General features: G+C 36.9%; 1 protein-coding gene across 1 annotated transcript; it reads right to left on the bottom strand.

Annotated features, from left to right (window-relative positions):
- Positions 1-13: 13 nt before the first annotated feature.
- nomo (nodal modulator) lies at positions 14-21,942 on the bottom strand. The gene is made up of 31 exons (XM_083531928.1): positions 21,698-21,942; positions 20,197-20,286; positions 19,402-19,447; positions 19,145-19,245; positions 18,952-19,058; positions 18,281-18,353; positions 17,841-17,993; positions 17,343-17,477; positions 17,159-17,248; positions 16,726-16,831; positions 15,152-15,302; positions 14,649-14,826; positions 14,381-14,522; positions 13,734-13,865; positions 12,464-12,600; positions 12,262-12,349; positions 12,105-12,168; positions 10,147-10,242; positions 9,868-10,071; positions 9,127-9,209; positions 8,422-8,581; positions 7,025-7,151; positions 6,028-6,141; positions 5,587-5,714; positions 5,132-5,273; positions 3,031-3,114; positions 2,839-2,949; positions 2,653-2,754; positions 2,446-2,565; positions 2,269-2,361; positions 14-937 (listed from the first exon to the last, which is right to left on the bottom strand). The coding sequence occupies exons 1-31, from the start codon at positions 21,839-21,841 to the stop codon at positions 806-808; spliced, it is 3,633 nt and encodes a 1,210-aa protein (XP_083388054.1). The 5' UTR covers positions 21,842-21,942; the 3' UTR covers positions 14-805.
- Between the last annotated feature and the right edge of the window lie 1,690 nt (positions 21,943-23,632).

The following is a 23,632-nucleotide window of genomic DNA, read 5'->3' as shown; positions in this document are numbered from 1 at the left end:
TTGTTGCCAAAAGTCAAATGAAGCATTTTATTTTCAGTGTCAAAGCCACATTCCACACAACAGTTACACAACAGCCAGTTTTTTTGTTTTCTGTTATTTTATAGCTGCAAATTCTCATGATATGGGCTGTAATCTGAAGCCTCACAATACCTTCAATACATTACAGAAAAGTCAAGTTGAAGCATGTGATGGATATCTGAAAGATATTTGTTTTTCACACATTTTGCTTCACACCAAATGAAACACTCAAAAATCTGTCATTTAATGCATGTTTTTTGTCATGGAAAAAAAAAAAAAGTGATCAATACTCAAATTTTAAAAACCAATGATCAGAATGTAAAAAAAAAAAAAAAAAAAAGGGAAAAAATGTAGACAATCTAATTCTATGAATTTATCATGTTAATAAATAATCCATTCATACAATCTTTATCATCATAATTATTACTTATTAATTTGCAGTCTTCTGCCTTGATATGTTGTTAGTATCTACAACATAGAAACACACAGGTATCATTTCATAGCCACCATTCACAGAAGGCCCATATACACAAAAATTCTCTGCACCTCAGTCACATATACCAGGAATCAGACAGTCAGGAATGCACATCAAATGTCCCTCAATATTTTGATAAGGACACTAAAGAGGCAGTCCATGCATAAAGAAAAATAAAAGATGAATGTTAAAGGTCCGAGTCCTGTTGGCCTTCACAGGGCTGCTGCTGTTTTGTTTCATAGACATCAGAGATATTAAAATTGTAATATGCTTTGGCCAAAAATAATGAGTGGTGGGCATGGCCTTGGTGTCTCATGTACGCCGTTGCTTGGGTCGTTTGGATGGGCGCTTGGCATCCTCCAGAGCCTGTCCTTCATTGCTGGTCTGTGACAGGTTTCGGACGCCCTGAACGCGGCTGAGCAGCTGCAGGAAGATCGGAATCGCCTGCAGATCACAAGGTGTGCATTATTACACCATCAAACATGATTTGGACATTTTTATTTAAATAACTGTTGCAGCAATAAAAAAAAAGTTTTCTCTGCTTCATGTTTCACTTCATATAAGACAACAGGATTGTTAGTGTAGCTTGTTATAACCCAACAGCCAAACATTACAAAAAACTGTTAAGCAGTAGCTTTGCTATAGTCCTCAATGCTACAGCTGATGGTTTCATAAATTCTGTTATAAAAAGGTTGATAAAATAACCTCAAAAGAAATTCGCGAATAAAGAAAAAAACGTTGCTGATTTCATAGATCTTAAATAAATATTATATTTATTATATATTAATATTATTATAAATATTAACTACATTAGTGACTGACGTTTCCCCCCCCTGTTTAATAGGCTCAAATGAACTTCAGATCTAGGGGTGTGTCACCTATTGAAATCACCTGACACAACTGCCACTGATAAATCTACATACATTTGCATAGATCCATTACATGGGCTCAGTAATTAGCCAAAACCTTACTCCATTTGAATTTGTCCGTTTTCTCCCACAATCGGTGGTGCTGTTGCTCTCAGTTTTCCAAAACAAGCAAATTAGTCCTCTGTATAACATAGTTGTCTGCAAAAATCTGCATTGTGGGTGCCAAAACCCTATACCGCTTACTGATTCTTTAATCTCTGCACAACAGGGTATGGCTTGTTCCTGCTAGCTCTGTGATACGAGCAGCCACAGGTCAATTATCAGCTCAGACTTGGTTGAGAAATGATTTTGAGGAAATGTACCCCTTGCGAAAACGCTGAAGAAAAAAAAAAAAACCACAAAATGTGCACGGGGTTGTTATTGCTACATTTTGTTGGGCTCTTAAAATGTGAGGCAAGCTGCTAGCAGAATTGAACCACTCATCACACTCAGCAAAGAGGTCACTGTGGTCCTTAAAAACACGGTACATAAAGACAATGCAATTGAATCTAATTTAATGTGATTCAATGTGACCCAGTATGAGGATATTTGCAGTTCACTTCTGCTGCATGACTGCAATGTTTAATGGCCAGGTAGTGGGGAGTTAAATATTATAATATATAAATATTATGCTACATTTGTATAACGAGGACTGCATGTTTTCTACTCACAGATTTTATCAGCTTTTGCATGTACAACTGAACACACCAATCCATTACATCTAATTAAATTAGTATACTAGTAACTTAGTATAACACATATTTTGACAAAATCTACTACAACTATTTTTCACTAAAATTTGGGCACAAAAAGTAATTTTCTATATTCTACAAGAACAAAAAAAAAAAAAAAAAAAAGAATATTTACCCTTTCATGATTATAAACCACCAGTAGGAGCAGCAAAGTAAGAGGCAGTGCTATGTATGATCCCTGAGCGACCTCCTGATCCGGAAGCTTTCGCTGTGGAGTAAACAGAACCATTATTTACAAATCTGCCCAAGTCTAGCTTTCTATTCAAAGACCATTCTGTTTGTGTGTACATACAGTAGGGTTGAACGTGAGCGTCACATGTTTATGGTATCCAGAGGCTTTAAAGGAGACCTGGGGAAGCTTAAAGTCATACTGCGAGCGAGGAAGAGTGGTGTCCAACATTAAAACATAACTCTGCAATGAGAGAATAAATTTGATTGATATGAAATAATGACTGTTAAGCATAAAAGATTAAGTCACAAATCTGGGGGAAAAAAATACCTCTTCATTACATGGGAGAGGGGAAAAGTGGAAGAAAAGCGATTGGCCCAGTGGCACGCTCTGGAAAGGACTGTCGAGGTTGTCACTCTTGTAGAGCTTCACCTGGAAATGAAAAGAAGTGCTTTATTAAATTATTTTCCAAAACAGGCATAAGGATTTCTATAGTCATACTAGGAATATTCTTACCAAGAGAGTTGGAAGATGCTCTGACAAAGTTATAATATTGCCACTCAGGTCAAACTGATTAATTTGTCTGAAGGCGATGATGTTGATGCCGTCTATGTCACTGCTACCCACCTATAACATAAATAAAACCATTTATATATGTAAGAAATGTAAAAGTATAAATATATAAATAATAGTTACGTATGTTTTTACCTCTATAGTTTTGTACTGAGGAAGTGCTCTCTCGATGTGGTCGTTGCCTTCTTTTTTAAGCCGAATAACATAAGCGCACCCAGGCTGTGGTGGGGGAAACAAATAGGAAAAACAATACAAAATTAATTTATATTTTTTAGAATTACTTCTAGTGCTTATAGAAGATGCTGGCATGCTGGTAAATAGATCTTATCCAATCTTATCCAATTTTATCTAAAAATCTTATCCAAATGAATAATAAGAGGATAAGTAGAATCTCTGAATTACATATATTTAGACTATTCTTATATTAGAATATGTAACTTGGAAGTGCCACCAGGACCAAATACAGGTACAGGTACATGTGGGTGTGATAGTCAGGTAGACAAATCTTTGGCTGTACAGTGCACATTTATAACTTAACAATATTTTTTATTCTTTTTAACAATGTTTTTTTTTTTTTTGTGTTGTTGCAGTGCAAAAACAAAAACGATAAGCATGTGAATACCACAACATTTGCAATTGGAACAATGTTCTAAATTAAGGTTTGCATTTACTGACAGAATTGCAAGGGTGCTGATATTTTTGGCCATGACATGTCCAACCCAATAAGTACTCAGCAAATACTAAGCAAATCCATATGTTTTTTTGAAAAGAAAGTAATATGGTTAACAGTTATAAATGCACACTGTACAATCAAAGATTTGTGTCTACCTGACCATCACACCCACATGTACATCCAATTCCAAATGTTTCCCTTTTATAATGACCTCCACTCTTCTTGCAAGGCTTTCTACTAGATTTCAAAATGTGCCTTTGTGAATTTGTGAGGATCCTGCTAGAAGGCCTGGAGCCCAATCGACATTTTAAGGTGTTCTGTCTGTGTGCAGACCACTCAAGTTCTTCCACACAAAGACTTTATAAACCTTATATTATTACCTCGCATCATTATGCTAAAACAGGTTTAAACTCTTTCAGATTCAGTAAAGGAAATTATACATTATATATTACAGCACACATACACCCAAAGCACAGTGGACACACACACACACACAATCTGAGAAACAAAGAATAACCATCTAAATGACAACACTATTGTTAGGTTCGAGCAAAAATGCTTAACAACATGTTGTTCAGTGGAGCCTCATCATTCCTAATAAACCGGGATTAGCAGCAGTGGATGCGTGTGTGGCATTCGTTATTACAATAAATATGTAAGTAGTCAATTTTTTGTATATATGTTGTCGTTGTGTACTGCTTACACACATTCAGCAAATACATTCGTTATACGTTTTCCATTGAAAAGCAGTGATCTGAAATCGCTGTTTGAGGCTTAGACCTTTAGAATGATGTATAGTTATTCATGTTTACTTTTCTCCCTTTTTATTCAAGCTATTGCTAAAGAGTAGCACCTGAGAACAATGGGATATCAGTCGCGCTGGTGCGGCACTGACGACTAAGAGGTTAAACTCTTTCAATTTTCGTAAAGGAAATTATAATATTACATTTTGGGGAATATGGTCACATTAATGGCATTATAAACAGATATAAATTATAATAGTCATATATTGTTTAAGCAACAATCAGAACAAGAAGCAGCTGCACTTTACACTGATGCATGTTGGAAGTACAGAGGCACTATAACAGGCAGAAAAAAGAGTTATATCATGAGGGTTCATTTGCACCATTTTTTTTTTTGTTGCAACTACAGTCTCCTCCCATTAGACAGCTAAGAACGTGGCACCTTTGTTGGCAGAGCCCCCAATTTTCAGTTAAGCACAAGTACTGGAACGGATAATCATAAACCCAAATGTCTTTAAAATATAGCAAAATCATAAGAATTAGTTTTGCCTTTTCAATACTTCTGGAGGTATATACAGTATACTTAATCTATCTTTTCTGTGTGCATAGTTTCATTTAAAATAATTTATACACACATTTCCATCAAGAGAATGAGATTAAATATGTGCTTTTACCTATAACTATTCCTGACTATGCACATGCAGAAACCCCTCCTGGATAAAAAGGTGTAACTGAGGGTATGCTGTTCTCAGGCCAAGTTCATTAGAAGCTCATGTCCCACTTAATGTCAATCACATTAGCATAACTGACAAAGTCTTACCAGCAGTCCTCGAAGTCTGAATCGGCCTGCTTCATCAGTCACTGTGTCCTCGGTGTATATGTTGCACTCACCCTGACCGACTGCCTCTACAGCAACCCCCTGCTCAGCATCACCACCCAGAGATTGCACTGTGCCGTAGCAGCTAAACATCACAATATAAACAATAACAATATACAATATCAAAAGTGGTGCCATGGTCAATTTTTCTCTCTATAATTCTCCAAAATGAAATTATTTACAAATTTAAAAAGCACACCTTTCACTATTCTATAAAAACTATAATTATTTGTAGTTTAGTGAGTTATAGAATGTCTAAATGTCAAGTGAAAATGCTTCAATTTTAAATTCTTTTTGAAATATAACTGTGATACAAATGATATACTATACAGACAAAAGTGCAACATGATGTCAGACTTATGGACCCCACTGTACACCTCCACACTCTCACAATGTACCTGTATGCAGTTTTGAAGCCAGTGATAGGGATACGGAGGCTCTGGCCTTCTTCAACAGTAATCATTTGAGCAGAGGGCTCAAAGCGAAACTCCTTCATCATGGGTTTGAAGTAGTACTGACCAGGACTCTGGTGGGAGGTTTTAAAAAGAATATCAGAAAATAACAGTTTGATTCGATTAGCAAGATTTATTGATTAATAATGAATAACAGTAACTACGAACTTGTTCTTTATACCTTTACAATGATAAGATTATGAACAGAATATCAGCACTGCAGTTCAGACATTATGATAAAGTTCAGTTGAGCTGTACATAATACTAAACAATCGAGTATAATGGGCCTACAAAACATGGATTTTCTCATATCTCCAGCTGAACCGCCGATATGGGTTGGCTCTGTATTGCGATTTATTTTTATTTTTTATGTTGGTGATTGTTTACCAGGTTGTTGAAGGTCAGGAGTCCTGTGTCTTGTGTGAGCAGATTGGAACGGAAGTTCCCACCACTGAGAGAGAGAAGCACGCCAGAGAGAGGTAGGCCATCCTCTGCCTTAATCTGTTAAGAGAGAACAGACTAATGTAGAGTAACAACAAACATTCTAAATGAATGCTTTGATTAATGTGGTAGCGATATCCTGCTAAAAGTGCCCTTTGCTTTAATTTCTTTAGTGGTTACACACACATTGCACCAAAAAAGGTTTATTTATATTTTTATAGTTGCCAAATTTCTGACCAATAAATGAGTTTTATGTCTACATGTTCATTCCTACATGCGCCTCAGCTAATGTGTTTTTTTTTTTTTTTTTATTAAACGTGTAGTATCTTTTCAATCAAGGTTCTCCTTAAGAATATAAATGTTTATATGTACGTATGCTTATTTACATCGGTCAATCCATGTGAAATCACATAGGTGCCTCAGACAATTCCTTGCTTTAGTTTCTAGAAATAATGCCACAATTCCCAATAAATCATGTGCAAAAGTTCTCATTTGTATCTGCATTCATTTTGAGAGACATTGATGCATTAAAAACAGGCATGGACCTAATATTTCAGTGCTGCAGAACATCTTAAAAAAGTCATACATACATTCTACAGATTCAATGCATGTAATATTGGAAGTAGAGGTTGATGTCTAACATTGCTGATAGCTACACTATAACACTAGACCTGTTACATTCTTATTTGAAGGCTTCGTTAAGGCTTTATGACTGCATGGTTTTGTCCCAAAAATAAAACACTATTACAATGCAAAGTAATTGAATAAAATTAATGTAAATGTATTTCTTTATTCTTTGAATCTTAACACTACACAATCAAACAAACTTAGATTAAGAAGTTAAACATGAAAAGTTCACATGCAAACCTGAAAAGGTCAGCTGAAAACATTTGTAAAAATCTGGTGATATTTAGTTTAGACATTTATTCACATGCAACATTACCTCAAATGTGACTCCTGCCAGGGCAAAGGCTTTAAAGTCTTCTGATTTTCCCTCCACTGGAGTCAATACAAAGCCCTCTTTACTCGCACTAATGTTATATTTTAAGCCACTGTCCAGAGGTCCGACCCTGGGGGAAAAAAATAGCATTAAAAGTAAATTCCATGTTTTAGTTAAAGTTGGGTAACAGAAATGTTTAATATTAGTCCTGAAAAAGGGGCGATTTGTGTTAAGTACTAATAATTTATAGTAGCTAAAGTACTTATAAAGGCCTATTTATACCTGTATCATTTATTAAAGCAACAGGGATACTCATTCATCAATAATATAGTCTGTGTGTAAACGTAAAAAAAAACTAAACATTACAGCTGGAAGGTTTGAAAAATGCAGATTTTCTTTGCATCATCCGGAAGTTACCAGGTGCATCTACTGTACAGTTGATTTCATTTAGTGTGGCCCACAAAACACCATAAACATTTGGTTGCTCTTAGTGCAGAAAGTGCAAAATGACCACTAAACCCAAACAAAAAAAAATTCTCAGACAAAATGACTTATGATTCATCAACAAAATATAAAATATATTATTAAGCCAAACTAGGCTATTTATTAGGAATGTGCTCTGGTGTACTGCAGGAAGATAACTTGCAGTACACTATGAGCGTACCCTCCCAGTGTAACTTGAGATTTAGAAATTCAAACAGACAGAAAAATTAATAAGCACACAAATAGCACAGGCCCTTATATTTTGGGCAAATTAATGCCCAAAATATAAATTAATGCCCTCCTAAATTAATGCCCTCCTCTCCACCTCTACCAGGTGGAGAGGAGAGGAACATTACACCAGTTTCAGCAAGCAGCAGGCCAACTCTTTCTATTAGATAATATAACCAATAACGTAATGATCCAGCTACCATAAACCCCAAATCCGTCATTTGATACTCGAATGGTATAATCCCTCTTTAATTGAGACTAAACTTATTCATAAAATGGATTTGGGTTGTTTGCCTTTTTATATTTTCATCTTTTTTTTATTTTTATCCATTTATATGAATCAACAGGTTTCCTATTAGTGTGTGCATGTAGGCTAATTAAATATAAATGATTTTACAGTATAATCCATATATTAAAATGAAATAACAATTATCATTAATTTTCATAAATACTAGATTTCTGGGTCCAAATAATTCAAAAAGGAAAAAAAAAACCCCCTAAAAATAAGGTTTAGTGTGTGGGTTTAGGTTTTATGTCATAAAAGCTTCTTTAAGGAACATGCAAGCAACATGAATGAATTCACACCAAAACAGAATTTAAATACCACTTCAGATGAAGTGTGCAAATCTGAGTTGCGAGTATGAACCATGTCAAAAACAAAGCAGACGTTACTACATTTTCAACAGTACCTGTAGCTCCCACTTCTGTCAGTGAAAACAGTAATTAGAAGTTCCGTATCATTAGAGTCCTTGATGGTAATCTCCACTCCCTCCAGCTCGGGAGTCACCTGTCCCTGCAAGAAGAGACCTGCTCGCCCACTGATCTCAACCATCTGACCTGGACAGCTCTCTGGCATCAAAAACAAAATCAAAGGAGCCTTCAATATTTACAAGCAATTATGGCTTTTGGCAGACACCCTTTTCCAGAGCAACCTTCATTTATCTCATTTATTCAACTAAATAGTTAAGGGTTAAGGGCCTTGCTAAAAGAAACCAGCAAGGACCTTAGAATTTGACCTCACAACCTTCTGATATGATCTAACTGAGCCAATGCAAAATGCAATACAGCGTTTCATTACAACTGCAATGTTTTTTTTTTTTTTGTTTGTTTTTTTTTTAAATACATAAACCTTTTCAATTATTTGTGATATAATGGATACAGTCAACACAGTAATTATTGAACTCTTACTACTGGGAATACAAATCTAAAATTAGTTTTAGATTTAACAGGCAATATTCTACTGAAACCTTCTGATAATTGTAATTTACTTTATCATTTCCAGTTCACAATCACCCGTAATAAATCAAGCTGATCTGTAAATACCAAATCAGGCAAGTTCATTTCAGTCCAACTGTAAAAGCAAATCATGATAAACCTAGTGCTTGGACACAAACCTCCTGTGATTGTAGCTTCCACTTCAGGTGGGTAGAAAAGCAGTTCTTTGGATGATGGTGTAACTGTGATCTTTTCTCCAGCACTATAAATAAATAAATAAATAAATAAATACATTTACATAATACACAAATATGCAAATCTCTCACTTTTTGCAACAGTATAAATTACACTTGACTGTATATGTACAGTATAAGCTTTAGATTCATTCAACATACAAATACATTTACAAAAGCATACAAATAGCATTCTTCCACAGCTTCCTCCATTCTTCCACATCTTCTGTGTGAAAGTGACATACATCGAACTGATGAACCGAAGCACTTGAACAAGTTAAATGAAGCGTTGTATTTTCAACAAATGGCACTTTTCAAATCTGTTCCAATTCCACATCTCTGATGTGATTTATAGACCTGTTTATTTGTATTTATTTTTTAATGTCTGCATTAATCATTGAAGCACTGCCTGTCTGGTTGAATTTATGGTTTGAGTGTGCAGTGGAAGGCTGGTGTTTATGTAGAAAGCTGCTTTTCTGTTGTATTTGCTAATCAGCTTATATTTTGTCTCAAACATTCTCTCAAATAACACTAGTATTCTTATTTATCTCAACTTTATTTTATTCTTCTCTATTCTATATGAATACATTTTGTACTTTGCTTTCAATCATTATAGATAGCCTTAGCATTATACACACCAGGCCCTGGTTCCACAATCATACCCCCCACTATGAATAAAGATCTCACCGTGCCCAGTAGGAGAACTCATAATGGAATGCCTCATTTGGTTTATCTGGTTTCTCCTTCACAGGTGGTTCCATGTCCTCTCCTTCTCGCTCTTCCTGCACTTTCTTGCGAGCTGCGATCTCCAGTAGCTGCTGCTCATGCCGTTGTTCCTCTGTAGAGCGCAGAGGTCCCAGCACCAGAGCAGGCTCACTCTCGATGGATGACCTAAAATTGAGATATTTTTAGTCCTAAAGTACTTCTATACCTTTTAAATGAGACACCACTTCCCCCTTTACTCACTTTATAGTCACTGTGACATCCAGCATTTTGTCTGTGGTGATAAGACCAGCCATGTGATGCCTGACAGCAGTCAGTGTTAACATACTGGGGGCTGATCTGGGGAAAAAAAATTTTCAGAGACAGATTCAAACTGATGATAGATAATTTATTGCACACAAATTGTGGGTCCAAAACTTTTTAATAGAAGTAAACATTCTCCTCCCTACTTAGCCCTAGGTTGCTTCCAATACACACATTACACGTGCCTGCTGCCATTTACTATTTATTTTAATTATGTTACATATTCATTAGTAATTTTACTGCAATCTGAAGCACAACTATTAGTAAATGATGTCTTCTCTTTTTACTGTTCCCTACAACTGTATGTAATGTATGTTCATGGAATGAAGTAGGGCTTAGTTTGTGACATCCCTAAATACAAGCCGGTAATGTTTACTAGGTGTTGCCATTTTGTCAAATCAAATTGGTCAGAATGATGCTATAGCTTCCCCTTAGCCAAAAATCCAGCATAATATATTACATCAGTAGTTTTTCCACATTTACCTATTCATCCAGTGTGAAATGGCTACATTTCATTTCATTACATACATGCGCTGTCCCTCTAAAAAACTCATTTTTAATCCTGTCCATCGTTGTCACTCCCAATGAAAATCTCAACATCTTCAGCTCTGCTACCTCCAGCTTCACCTTCTGTCTTTTACTCAACACCACTGTCTCTAAACCATACAACATCACAGGTCTCACCACAGTCCTATAAACTTTCCCTTTCACTCTTGCAGATACCCTACTATCACAAATTACTCCTGCCACCATTTCATTGAGTACGAGTCCAGAGGGAAATTACATTTAGCTAGCAAACCCTGGCATGTCTAAAGACTGAGACGATACCATGGCTGCTGGTCTTGTGTAAAGGTCTTTGGCTGCCATGTTGTTTTACCAAACATCAACCACTTTCATGTTCATTGTAAATGTTCTGCTCAATGCATATATTTAGCTGGTGCCATAATGGCAGACTCATGAAAAATGAATCACGTCAAGCTGACAAATTTACTTTTCCCTGCTGTTACAGAACACTAAGTAAGTTGAATATCGAATTTTCCGGACTATAAGCCGCTACTTTTTTCCCACACTTTGAACCCCGCGGCTTAAACAATGAAGCGGCTAATTTATGGATTTTTCCTTTGTTTTTCCCGGAAACAGAGCCCCATAACATTAGACCAATGAAATTGCCGAAAGGGTTCAGGTGAACCAATAAAACTCTTTATATTAAATCAGATGCGCTCCCACTGAATCGGGCCGCACCACATCATAAATATGGATGAGGTTCCTCTGAAGTTTGACCTGCCGCTCACTCGCACTGTGAACAGGAAAGGCCAATCATCATGCTGAAAACAACCGGCCATGAAAAAACGCACTTCACCTGTGTTCTGAGCTGCACGGCATCGGGAGAAAATCTTCACCGATGGTGATTTTTAAACGCACGACAATGCCAAAAGAAAAAGAAAGAAATTGTTGTGAAAGGAAGGAGGAAGACACAATGGAGTGAACAATGACTTTCTTGGTAGGCTACTGTTTAGATACAAGCCATGTAACAGACACTGTTTTTTGTTAAAGCCTGTGTAAGTTCATTAGTTTCAATGTAGACACCTGCGGCGTATTTATTTATTTTATCAAAATAAAAATCTTTGTAAAATTCAGTGAGTGGGCTTAATAGTCCGGTATTCGTTTCATAGATTCTTATGATTCTACACAGCATGGAGTTGTCCAGATCATGTTGTGCAGGTCATTTCACATGTAAAGTGGTAAATTAAGCAGCACACAAGTCACTTCCAGATCAGTCTTACAGAACAGTAGTAAAAAAAATAAAAATAAATACAAATAATAAAAAGATTAATAGAAAAGGATTAGAACATTTTATCTGTAGAATTGTAATACGACCAGATGTGCTATATACATACGTGCTGTAGGTGTAATAATCCTGTTCAAACTGATGGCAGGAACGTGGAGTCACTTTGTACACACCTGCAAAGAGCAATATATGAATAGCAGCAGTTATCTAAAACCACAAGGCCATTTTTACACAGCGGAATAAAAAAAATAAATCATCACAGAAACCTGGTTTAGACAGGCAGAAACGATTGAGTCCTTCCGAGAGATTGTAGACACCAACGTTCTCAGGGGTGCTGCCATCTTGGAAGAATTCCTTGAGGCATAAACAAGGGCACAGATAACATACATACAGTACCTTTTGCATTAGGAAGGTAAATGAATGCTAACACACTGTCATCATTAGCAACTTTTAATAATGGTTTCTCACCAGTGTGATGGCATGGGACAGGGAGCAGCGCAGCATGTAGCCAGTCTGTCTGAACTCTACCCCCTCCATGTCGGAGTCCAGCACCTCCACTTCCACGGACTTGTGTTTCCAGCACCACTCATCATGGGCAATAGACACTGATAGACACACCATTTTAAATATTAAACCTGCACCAGCATTTACACTAAGAGTTTTTCCTGCTTCTGGAAAAGGGAGTGAGAGAAGACACTGCACATAGACATGGGTGAGCTATCTAGCTAGAGCATGAGTAACAAATAACCGGGGGTAATGCAGGAGGAAGCCACTAATTATTGCTGAATCACAAATAATTTTTTGGAAAAAATTTTTTTTTTATAAAATAAAATAAATAAAAATTAGACATGGGTGAAAACATCAAAGTTCTATTAAACTGAAGTTCATGTAAATGTATAATAGTCCACCTGATATCAAAAGGAAAACGTATGGAACTGCAAATCTATTTAAAAAAAAGACGACTGTAAAGAACTTCATAAATTGTGATTTTAATTGCAAAATGTAAAAGTTTTGTTTGTTATGATGCATAAATCTTTTTCAAAAATGTAAAAATAAAGGAAAATACAGACAATGACTCATGTACAACAATAATAGTTCTAATTGTCTTCTTGTTGTCTATGACACTTCTAGTTTCAGGGGTCCTGCCCCATGTCTCTATCACCTATGGGGTCCTTGACCTGAAAAATGTTGACGTGGAATAACGTTCTTATTGAGCACGTGCATTTTACAACCCAGTATTCGTCTGTTTAGGTAAGAACATGCGGATTCTACTGATTTCTGGTTTTAAATGTCCGTAACGAACCCGATTTAATTTGTTACTAAACTATTGTTGCGAAACAATATTACTGCTACGTTTGTAATATTTCCGACAAGTTTAAGAGTTTGTTTAAGAGTTCTAAGAAAATATCCAGCAAACAGATTACATTTCATTTAAAGGGTTCAGTACATCTAGATGGCGGTTTGCCATCAACCAGTCATAGTATACAAACATATACGCCACTTTTTGTGCATATAAATATTCTTTAAAGAAATATTCTATATAATTATGTTTGGCTTTACAAACTCCTGCATGCGATGCATTCCCTGTTAATGTTTACACCAAAACATTAGAGCAGCAGAAACAATAAATAAATAAATAAAAAAAAAAAAATTAAATAAAAAAAAACAGTAATTCTGCTAACACATTTTAATTGCTGACAATAATGATCATTAAAATTTTCTGTGGCCTTCATCTTACCTTTGTATTTTCCAGGCAGGACTTTGGTGAAGGAAAAGCCGAGTACTTCGCTGTTGCTGGTGAGCTGAAGGTTCTGCCTCTCACCCAGTCTGCTTATGGGCTGAAGCGTTACTACAAGATCTCCACATGCAGCTGAGGCAGGCATCCATCCATCCATCCAAAAAATAATAACAATTTATTAAATTTGCACATTGCGCTAATTTTGAATGACCATGATCACTGCTCCTACTCTGCACACTTACTTCAGCTAATTTTACACTTTATTAAACATCATTGGCGATCTGCTCTAATTTGATTGCAATTATTTCTTACATACAGTCATTTCATTTGCATTTTTCCTTACTATCTGTATAGATGCATCCATAAAATAAATGAAAAACAATATTTTGTAACACTATTATAATTATTTACTCTAAAGTCATGTTTACCATTTATTGAATATTCTATTTGCAAAAATGTTTTGTATATATTATTATGTGCCCAAATAGATGCAAACCTTCCTTTTAAAACTTTTATAGTCATAGTTCTAGATCCAAAATTAAAAGAAGAGTCAATTCATACCACTATTTGGCTGCAAATCGATGTAACAATAAAAATAAGCAAAAAAGTAATAATAATTAACAAAAAAGAAATAAATCAGGACTTACCCAGACATGAGACAGTGCCAGACACAGTTGCTATGAACTGGGTGAAAAGCAGGTCATTGATTGGGCGGTCAATTAGGGAAATACTAAGAGACTGAGGCTGCAATGCGAGTCCAGCCTTGACTTCCGTCTCTGGTAAAGTCACCTACAAAGGAAACAGAAAGAAATAAAGAAGAGTATAATTAAATCTGAAATTCAATTTTAGCCCCATGTTCGGACACAGAAGTGTTGAAAGGCTTATAGAGATGCTTTCAGGTGAAAGCTGGAATACCTGTACACTGTAGTCTCCAGGTTTGGCTTGGAAGCAGAACACTCCCAGGTGGTTGCTCTCGATCGCTCGGATCACAGCCTGGTCACGTCCTTGGCCTGAAAGCATGACTTTATAGCGCCCTAGGTGTTTAATACCTTCTGGTAGATGGGCAATGGAGATTTGACCACACATGCTGAATCTGAAAATTATAAAGAAGTAGAACATTTATTCTACCACCCCCCCTATATTATTATCCAAATGGTTAAAATCAGCTATAGCATTATGCACTTTTTTTTTTTTGGCTAGAACTTGAGATCTTCTGAATATTTTATTTCTATTTCATTTATTCAAGTTAAACATGTATACATTTCTGCTTCTGTCCCCTGCTGTTTGTTATAATAATTTCACAAACGTAGGACTGCTCAATATAAACCTGTACTGCATGTGTCTGGGAGTTGATACCTTTGATACCCCAAACCCCTTTTAATGCATATTCCATGAAAATCAACCCATCCTGTTCTCACCCTGCTGTGATGATGTCGGGCAGCTGAGGAGTGCTGGGTGCAATCTTCACTGTGATCGGCTCAAAAAACATGAGCTCCTTATGCGTGCTGATGGTGTAGGTGCCAGTGGTCATGTTCTCTAACCGGAACGAACCATCCTCTTTAGTTTGAACTGTGGACAACGACAAGGAGTGAGGATTTTGTTTTCAAAGAACATATAATAATGCCAAGACAAGCAAGATTCATGAATTGGTCACAGTCATTTTGTATAATCACATGTTCAACTTTGACTTGCAGTTCAGAATGCATTTCTATCTATTACCATCTACCAACTGTTGTTTCTTTGGCTAAATATTTAAAGTTTGTTACTTTAGTATTTCCCGCCATTACAGGTATGCTTTCAACTCTGCATGCAGTCACTAAAAATATGTTAGTGTTTCAGAAGGGTCAAATTATTTGTCTTCATCAAGCAAAGCAAACAACTAAGGATATTCTAAGACTACTAAATTTGCGTTAGGAACTGTCCAGTGCATATTAAAATCTTGAAGGATAGTGGTGAACCATCATCCAGGAAGATGAAATTGGTTGGAAGAAAATGTTTAATGATCGTGATCAGAGATCACTTACATTCACTTAGTAAGAGAAATCACTTAGTTTGGTGAAATCAATTTTGAGTGCGTATGTAAAAATGTATGTATGTGTGTGTATATATATATATATATATATATATATATATATATATATATATATATATATATATATATATACATATACACACACACACACACACACACACACACACACACACACACACACACTTTGATTTCCCCAAACTATATATTTTATATAAATAAACTGTGAAGCCAATAAGGTATAGAGACCAACATTGATAAAGACTAAACAGATTAAAAGCTTTAAAAAAACAATTTATTAAATAATAAAGATTTCAGTTTGATAAGGAGGATAATGATTGGCATCTGGAACAAAGGAAAAAGATATACCCGGTTCCAGACATATGGGAACATCAGGCTAAGAAAGGCAAATGAGGTAATGCAGCCATCGTGCCTTATTTCTACCGGACATGCCTGAGGGGGGCAGTTTGACGATCTGGGGTCGCTTTACTTGTTCAGGCCTAGGTTCAGCAAAGCTATATGTGCCCAAACATTTGGTCAGCTAAGTACCTGAATATACTGAATGACCAGATTTTTCCAGCAATGGATTTTTTCTTTCCTGATGGCATGCCCATAAAGCAAGATGAGAATGATTGAATGCTTGGATTTATTGGGCTTTAAATTGTAAGATTGGTTAAAAGATCAGAAAACATCTATTAAATCACATCGCTTGGCCTCCACAGGATCCAGACCTTAACCCTATTGAAAATCTTTGGAATGTCCTGGAAAATACTTTACTCCAAACATAAATAAATGTTGTGATATTGCACAAGGTGATCGAAACAATGCCATGGCAAATGCATGCTATAATCAAAGCTAAATAGAAACTTTTTTTGGCCAGGCAGCATATGAATAAGCTAAAACATTAGCCAAAGTACATATAAGGGAAAAAACATGAAAGATTTAAATGACAACTAGAATTACCTTTAATCTGGTTGTTGAGGGTGACAACCGCAGCTGCCACTCCCTCACCATTTGGGCTGTTCAAAACTCTTCCCATTACTGAGAAGCCCATGACTCGGAAAATTGGCTACAAAAGCAAAAAAAAAATAAATAAAAAAATGGGAGGAAAATGAAAAGAAAAGCAATACGAATGATCAACAGCATTCCCAACAAAAAGTAACATTCACTGACAGATTCACTTGTCGCTAATGAAATTGCCGAATGCTGCTTTGACCTTTTATCATACACATTTCATATACATTCTGTTGATGCTATTGATAGGCCCAGGGTTATTCTGAGTGCTATGCTTCCTAAAAAGTACAACCTTAATTGATTAATTGATAGACTTAATTGATAGACTTTAATAAAAGATTATATGAGAGCTGTTCTTAAAAGAAGTAATCATTCGCCGTACCTCTAACTTCAAGGAGTTGTGCTCGACCTTGAAATCCAGGCGGGACGGAGCAACGTCAAAAGTTATCCGTTCACCTCTGTAATATGGCACCTGGGAGTTTAGACAGATTCTGTTATGCCATTAGGCAATTCGGACAGTTATTTTCTGACTTTGGCAAAAATTCAAGGAAAATGGATGATCGTACCACTGTGTATTTCCCACTAGGCAAGGAGGGAAAGGAGAAGGTGCCGTCCTCGCGTGACTGTGCGCTACACAGGTACGCAAGTGATGAATCATCGGAGAAGGCACCATCTATGGGGGTAGAGCTACAGCCACTGATCTGCAGAAAACACATGTTTTGATCATAATGGAGCTGGCTGAAGAAAAAAAACCTTTAACATGCACATTTTAATAAAATTTATTTTGGTATTCATTTTTCTTGATAGGTTGTGCGTGTGTCCTTCTATCTATCCTTCCTATTTACCCATGATTCTCTTTTACTGCAGTATCTTTATTAAAAAAAAAAAATTTAAATTAAAATAAAAATAAAAATTGAAAGTTTGCATGATTTATGAGAAATGAACCACTACCAGGGTTGAGTATTTAATGGTATTGTGGTTCACGCCTTACATCCAAAACACATGCAAAGCAGAACTGGAAAACAAAAGTTTGATAAAGTGTCATGACCAGTGAGAACACTCACCCCTTGCACCATAGTGGCAGAGTAGAGAAGAAATGTAACCTCCTTCATGGGTTCACCATCACTTTGCACCTCACCAGAGACATCATAGCCTTTAACAACCAGTGGATCTGCAGCCTGGGCATTGGTGTTTGATACAACTACAGATGTTGAAGTCTGTAGGAGCAAATAAAACCAAGGAGTTCCCTGTTAGACTGATATTTGTGAGAGATCTGGAACCCTCTAGATTATATATGAAACAGGATTATATATGTTTTTAGCATGTGGCCTGTAAACAGACAGTTCGACTCAAAACGAACCCAGGTTCATCACTTAACAAAAAAACATAAAGCTACATCTACATTTATAAAGTAAGCTCCCACAATATCTGGCTTTGATGCATGCTAAGCAGCACATTTTATTAGGCAAGATATGCGAATACATTACTGAAAAGGGACATTTACCCGTTCCAGGGTCCATGAGGCATGAGATGCTGTAATTTCATAAATTCCAGGAAGAACTTTCGAAAAAGTGTAGCTGCAGAACAAAATATAAATCAGTGAATTGTGTCATGTGACTTGCATGTTAAATCATGGAGATGATATTGTTAAGTACACTAATCTACTGAGTATAAGTTACTTTTAGAATATTTCAAATAATCTAAATTTCCCTATAAATACAAATGGGAAATACATACACATTATAAACACAATAGTATTGGAACACCTGACTTTTCTAGCCATATGCAGTTCTTGCCAAACAGTTTTTTACAAAGTTGGAAAGGCATTATTGTATATGATGTTAATCAATGCAGTAGTATTACATTTTCAAACCTTTTCCAGCATGACAATTGACCTATGCACAAAGCTAGCTCCATGCTTTTTTTTTTTTAAGGTTTACATGGGTTCGAGTAAACAATCTGGAGTGGCCTGCTATAAGGCTCTGACCTCAACCCAGTTGAATACCTTTGGGCTGAATCATATGGTGACTGCAAGCCAGGTCTCCTCACCTACATCAGTACATGACATAACTAAAATCCTTGTGGCTGACTGAGCACAAATCTCCACAAGCACACTCCCAAATTTCATTGAACATCTTTCTGGCTATGCACATTACAAAAAGACCATCAACTCACTCTCCTTCAGCCTGAGTATAAACCATCTGAAGTACTTCATCCTTTCCAGCATTCTTCAGGTTGACCTCCACTCCTGCTGGGCCTTGCAGATGACCTTTACTCAAAACCTGGAGAAAATGCAAAACTATTAATTTAAATGAAAGAAAACTTATCAAAAAAGAAAAAAGTTGCAGGGACAAATGTTTTGTCTTACTTTTCCTAAAACAGAGAAACCGGTAAAGAAGAAATTAATGTCTTGCTCCTTGGTGCATCTGTCGGTGAGACCATCCACATGGAGTTCAACAGTGGTCGGCTCTGAAATCAAACACAAAGAAACGCGTCAACAAATTGTAATTCCAAAAAATGTTAAAACGTCAGAAAGTGAGTCTGTGTGTGTGTGTGTGTGTGTGTGTGTGCGTGCGTGGGGAGGGGGTTGGGGGGGGGGGGGGGTCCTGGGCGACGGACTCTTACCAAAGCTCCATCCCAGAGGTGGTTCAATTTTGAGGTGAAAATCACCCTGTAAGAGGAAACAGCCATTATTAGAACATTATCCATTATATTTATTGTGCAGATATTACCTACTCATCTGTAATATTTTATTTACATTTCCTAACCCTTATAGTAGTTATTATAATACATCACAGACCAGAATTCAGGACTGATTCAGTATAGTAATTACAGTTGTATGGTATACATTGTACAGGCAAACGTTTGTAGACATCTGACCGTCCCACACATGATCATCCTATTCCAGATTTCATCTTTTCTTTACTGTTATAATAACCTCCTTTAGGAAGGCTTTCTATAGATTTTAAAACATGGCTGTTGGGATTAATGCTCATTAAACCACAATAGAATTAGTGTTGGTTGACACAGATGTCAGGTTGAAAGACTTCGGCGTACTGTCAGCAATCCAGTTTATCCAAAACATGCGCAGTGGAGTCGTAATTTCTCTGGCAATCTTAATTACAGATGACCCCGATGCGTTTTCTATGTGCACAGGCACATTGTCATGTTGGAACACATTTGGGTCCATTAGTTCCAATGAATGGATGCGGTAATGCTACAACGTTTGAAATGTCCTATACAAGTTTGTCTAGGACGGTCAGATGTACGTATGTGTACATCACATTTTATAATTCTGTGCTAAATAATCCTATCTGGTAAAACAGACCAGCAATCATTTTACATACAAGTTAGTTACTTGCTCAGGATACACTTTACACTATACACAGTCTACAAAATTAGGTGTTAGTAAAGCCATACCTTGTCATAAAGGGGGATCATAAAATAGCCATTGATGGGTGCGCAGTCCGTCTGATATTTTAGGGAGCCTTGCTTAGTGTACAGCCTTATCTGGGGGAAATAAAGCACAATTATTATACTTTTGATTAATGTGGAGGGTTAAGCTCAAGAACCATGCCTATAATTGATATAAACAGTTTGCTACAATGGCTTAGGGCTGCCAGCATTGCTTTAGCGGCTGTGGTGGAAGTGGAAGGTCCGCTTGTCGGTGCTCAGACCATACAAGCACACTCCAACAAATAGGTTTGCATAGTCGTCTTCTCAGAAGGAAGCCTCTTCTGAAGCTGGCTCACAAGAAAGCCCGCAAACACTTTGCTGAAGAATAACCAGTCCAAGAGCATGAATTAGAACCATGTCCTGTTGTCTGATGAGACGAAGATAAACCTGTTTGGCTCAGTACCAAGATAAGTACCAAGAAGATTGTGTCTTGCCTACTGTCAAGCATGGTGGTGGAAGCATCATGGTCTGGTGAGTTCTGCTGCTACTACATGGGTTCCAACATGTATTGTGATATTTTGAAGCTGAACATCATGCCCTCCCTTTATAAATTGGGCTAAACGGCAGTTTTCCACATACTGCCAAAATAAAAAATGCCTTGCTGAGGAAGATGAAGGTGTTGTTGATTGTGTGGCCAAGTATGTCTCCAGACCTAAACCCTATTGAGGAACCCGTGGTGCATCCTCAAACAAAAGGTGGAGAAGCGCCATGTGTCTAACATCCAGCAGCTGCGTGATGTCATTATGGAGGAGTGGAAGAGGATCCCAGCAACAACCTGTGCAGCTCCGGTGAATTCCAGTGCCAGGAGGATTAAGGCAGTGAAACATAATGGTGCTTACGCAAAATATTCACACTTTAGATAGTTTTAACATGTTCACTTAGGGTTTACTCACTTTTGTTGTCAGTTTTGTAGACAATAATGGCTGTTTGCTGAGTTAATTTCAGAGGACAGTAAATCTGTACTGCTGTACACTGACTCAAATATCTCCAAGTTTTATTTCTATGGTATTGTCCCTTGAGGAAATATGCTAAAAAGTTTGCTGAAATGTGAGGAGTGTACATATATACACAAATATAAATGTATTTATTCAAATAAATATCAAAATATCTCTTTGTTCAGCCTTGGTCTTCCGTATGCACCAGTACATAAGAACAGATTATTAGGCGTTAATACACTATTAATCCCAGATGATTGCGTAACTCTGACACGGTTTTGTGTTGTGCTAAAATATAAATAAGTAGTTGTTTGAAAACATGCATTTAAAACAAACAAATGCAACTAACTAAAGCCCGTGATATCCGATCGCCTACACACATGTCAAAGGCCAGAAGAGCCCGAGCAGAAATCCGATCACCCGAGCACCTGTGTCCGGAAGTGAATTTGGCTGGAGAGAAGCGCTAACCGGGATGCTAATCTACTCTGCGTATCGCTCTATAAATAAAGATAAAAGAAAAACAGTCTCACCTCGACCAGGGAATAATCGATTTCCACATCAGACTTGACAAACCCTCCACAGCCGACTAAAATATCTTCGGCGGAATTCACAGGCGCTACATACAGCGAGTAAATGACAAATACTAAAACCTTTAACACCCGCAGCGCCGCCATCCTTGTGTCCCTGTGTGGAGTAGAGACAGCGGGGGCACATGGCGCATGGAAATCGAACCAATCAGAACCCGAACACCTCGATTTTCCACCAATTATATTCCAGATCCGAACAGCGGGTCCGCTCTCATTCGTTTCATTGGCTAATACAGAAGCGGAAACGGAAAACTATCAGTGAAAAGGGGCGGGATTTGGATGGTAAAGTACACCCAGTACACTCACTGTGAGCTCATGACCGCCCCTAGCGTTCAAGATGTATAACATCAAATCGGCCATGTTCATAAAATTCCATTCGAAATCTTCTTCTGCTTTTTCTTCTTCTTCTTTCGGCTTCTCCCATTAGAGTTCACCACAGTGGATCATCCGTCTCCATAACCCCCTGTCCTCTACATCTGCCTCTTTCAAACCAACTATCTGCTTCCCTTACCACATCCATAAACCTCCTCCTTGGCCTTCCTCAGCATTCACCCACCGATATACCCTATGTCCCTCCTCTGCACATATCATAGAATAGAAAATTGCACCCAGAGTTACTGAGATGTGCTGTCGATCTACTAATGCTGAAACCGATGAACTCTTTATTTAAAAAAAAAATATTTTTACATGCTCTGTCCATCTCAGAAAAGTGTATATATTTCTTTGCTGTCACTGTTGCAAGAGGAACCATCTCACTCAAATAAAAGACATTTTAAAGACAAGAATAAAACCAAACTAGCTGAAGCATTGTTTTAATAAACCCCATGCACGACAGGTCTGTTTGCTCTTTTTTAATCTCTTTAAATTTGATTTGTACTGATTTTCTGTATTATTAGTTTTCCATTTCAAATTATAATGAAAACCCAAAAGTGCATGTGCTCAACCACATATGGCATTATTTAATTTAAACAGGAGGTGATGGGAACTGGGATATAAAGAGAAGCACTGAATAATAGAGAATATTTTAAAACATCTATTAAAGGATTGAGAAGATTGAGTTTAGTCAGAAAGATGACCTTGTATATAGTCGATAATTCTTGCTCAAAATTTCAGTGTAATGTTCATAACAAATTATAGTATTGACGGTAACATTGGTGCAAAGTAAAATCTTTAACAAATTTACATACATTTCTTATTTACATATGACACCATTTTCCAGAGCAAATTACATTTATCATATTCATGCAGCTGAGCAGCTATAGGGTTGAGGGCCTTGCTCAGGGGCCAAGGTGGTAGCTTGGTGTGGTTGGGATTTGAACTCACAACATTAGGATACAAAGGCCAATACCTTAACCACTAATTCCCTAAGATACCACCTCTGATATACTTTTCTAGTATTAGTTGTGTGTGTGTGTGTGTGTGTGTGTGTGTATAAACCTCCTCCTTGGCCTTTCTCTTTTCCTCCTTTCTGGTGGCCCCATCCTCAGCATTCTTCTACCGATATACCCCATGTCCCTCCTCTGCACATGTCCAAACCGTCTCAATCTTGCCTCCCTCACTTTGTCTCCAAAACGTCCTACATGCGCTGTCCCTCTAATAAACTCATTTCTAATCCTGTCCATCCTCGTCACTCCCAACGAGAACCTCAACATCTTTAGTCACCTCCATCTCAATAAATATGACATATAATTTAATATATAATAAACAAATAATAAAATATGATAAAATAAATAAAAGTTCACAATAACACCAAAACATGTCTACATATTTTAGGCAGTAAGTACATTCATTACTATCCACATTAAATCTCGTTCTGAGAAACTCATGACATGGATAAATGTCACTGATTGTTTTGTAATGCTAACTGTAGATAAGAGT

The sequence above is a fragment of the Silurus aristotelis genome, assembly GCF_946808225.1.
Source record: "Silurus aristotelis genome assembly, chromosome: 2".
NCBI classification, from domain to species: Eukaryota; Metazoa; Chordata; class Actinopteri; order Siluriformes; family Siluridae; genus Silurus; species Silurus aristotelis.
This window is presented reverse-complemented; position numbering and strand designations above follow the sequence as displayed.

Bases quoted from the DNA above. Each gene is read 5' to 3' on its own strand.
- nomo (XM_083531928.1), bottom strand. From the start codon at position 21,841: ATGGCGGCGCTGCGGGTGTTAAAGGTTTTAGTATTTGTCATTTACTCG. The intron at 18,354-18,951 runs GTGAGTTGATGG...TTTGTTCTGCAG, and splicing joins TATACTCAGGCTGAAGGAGA to CTACACTTTTTCGAAAGTTC. The intron at 6,142-7,024 runs GTAATGTTGCAT...CTCTCTTAACAG, and splicing joins TGGCAGGAGTCACATTTGAG to ATTAAGGCAGAGGATGGCCT.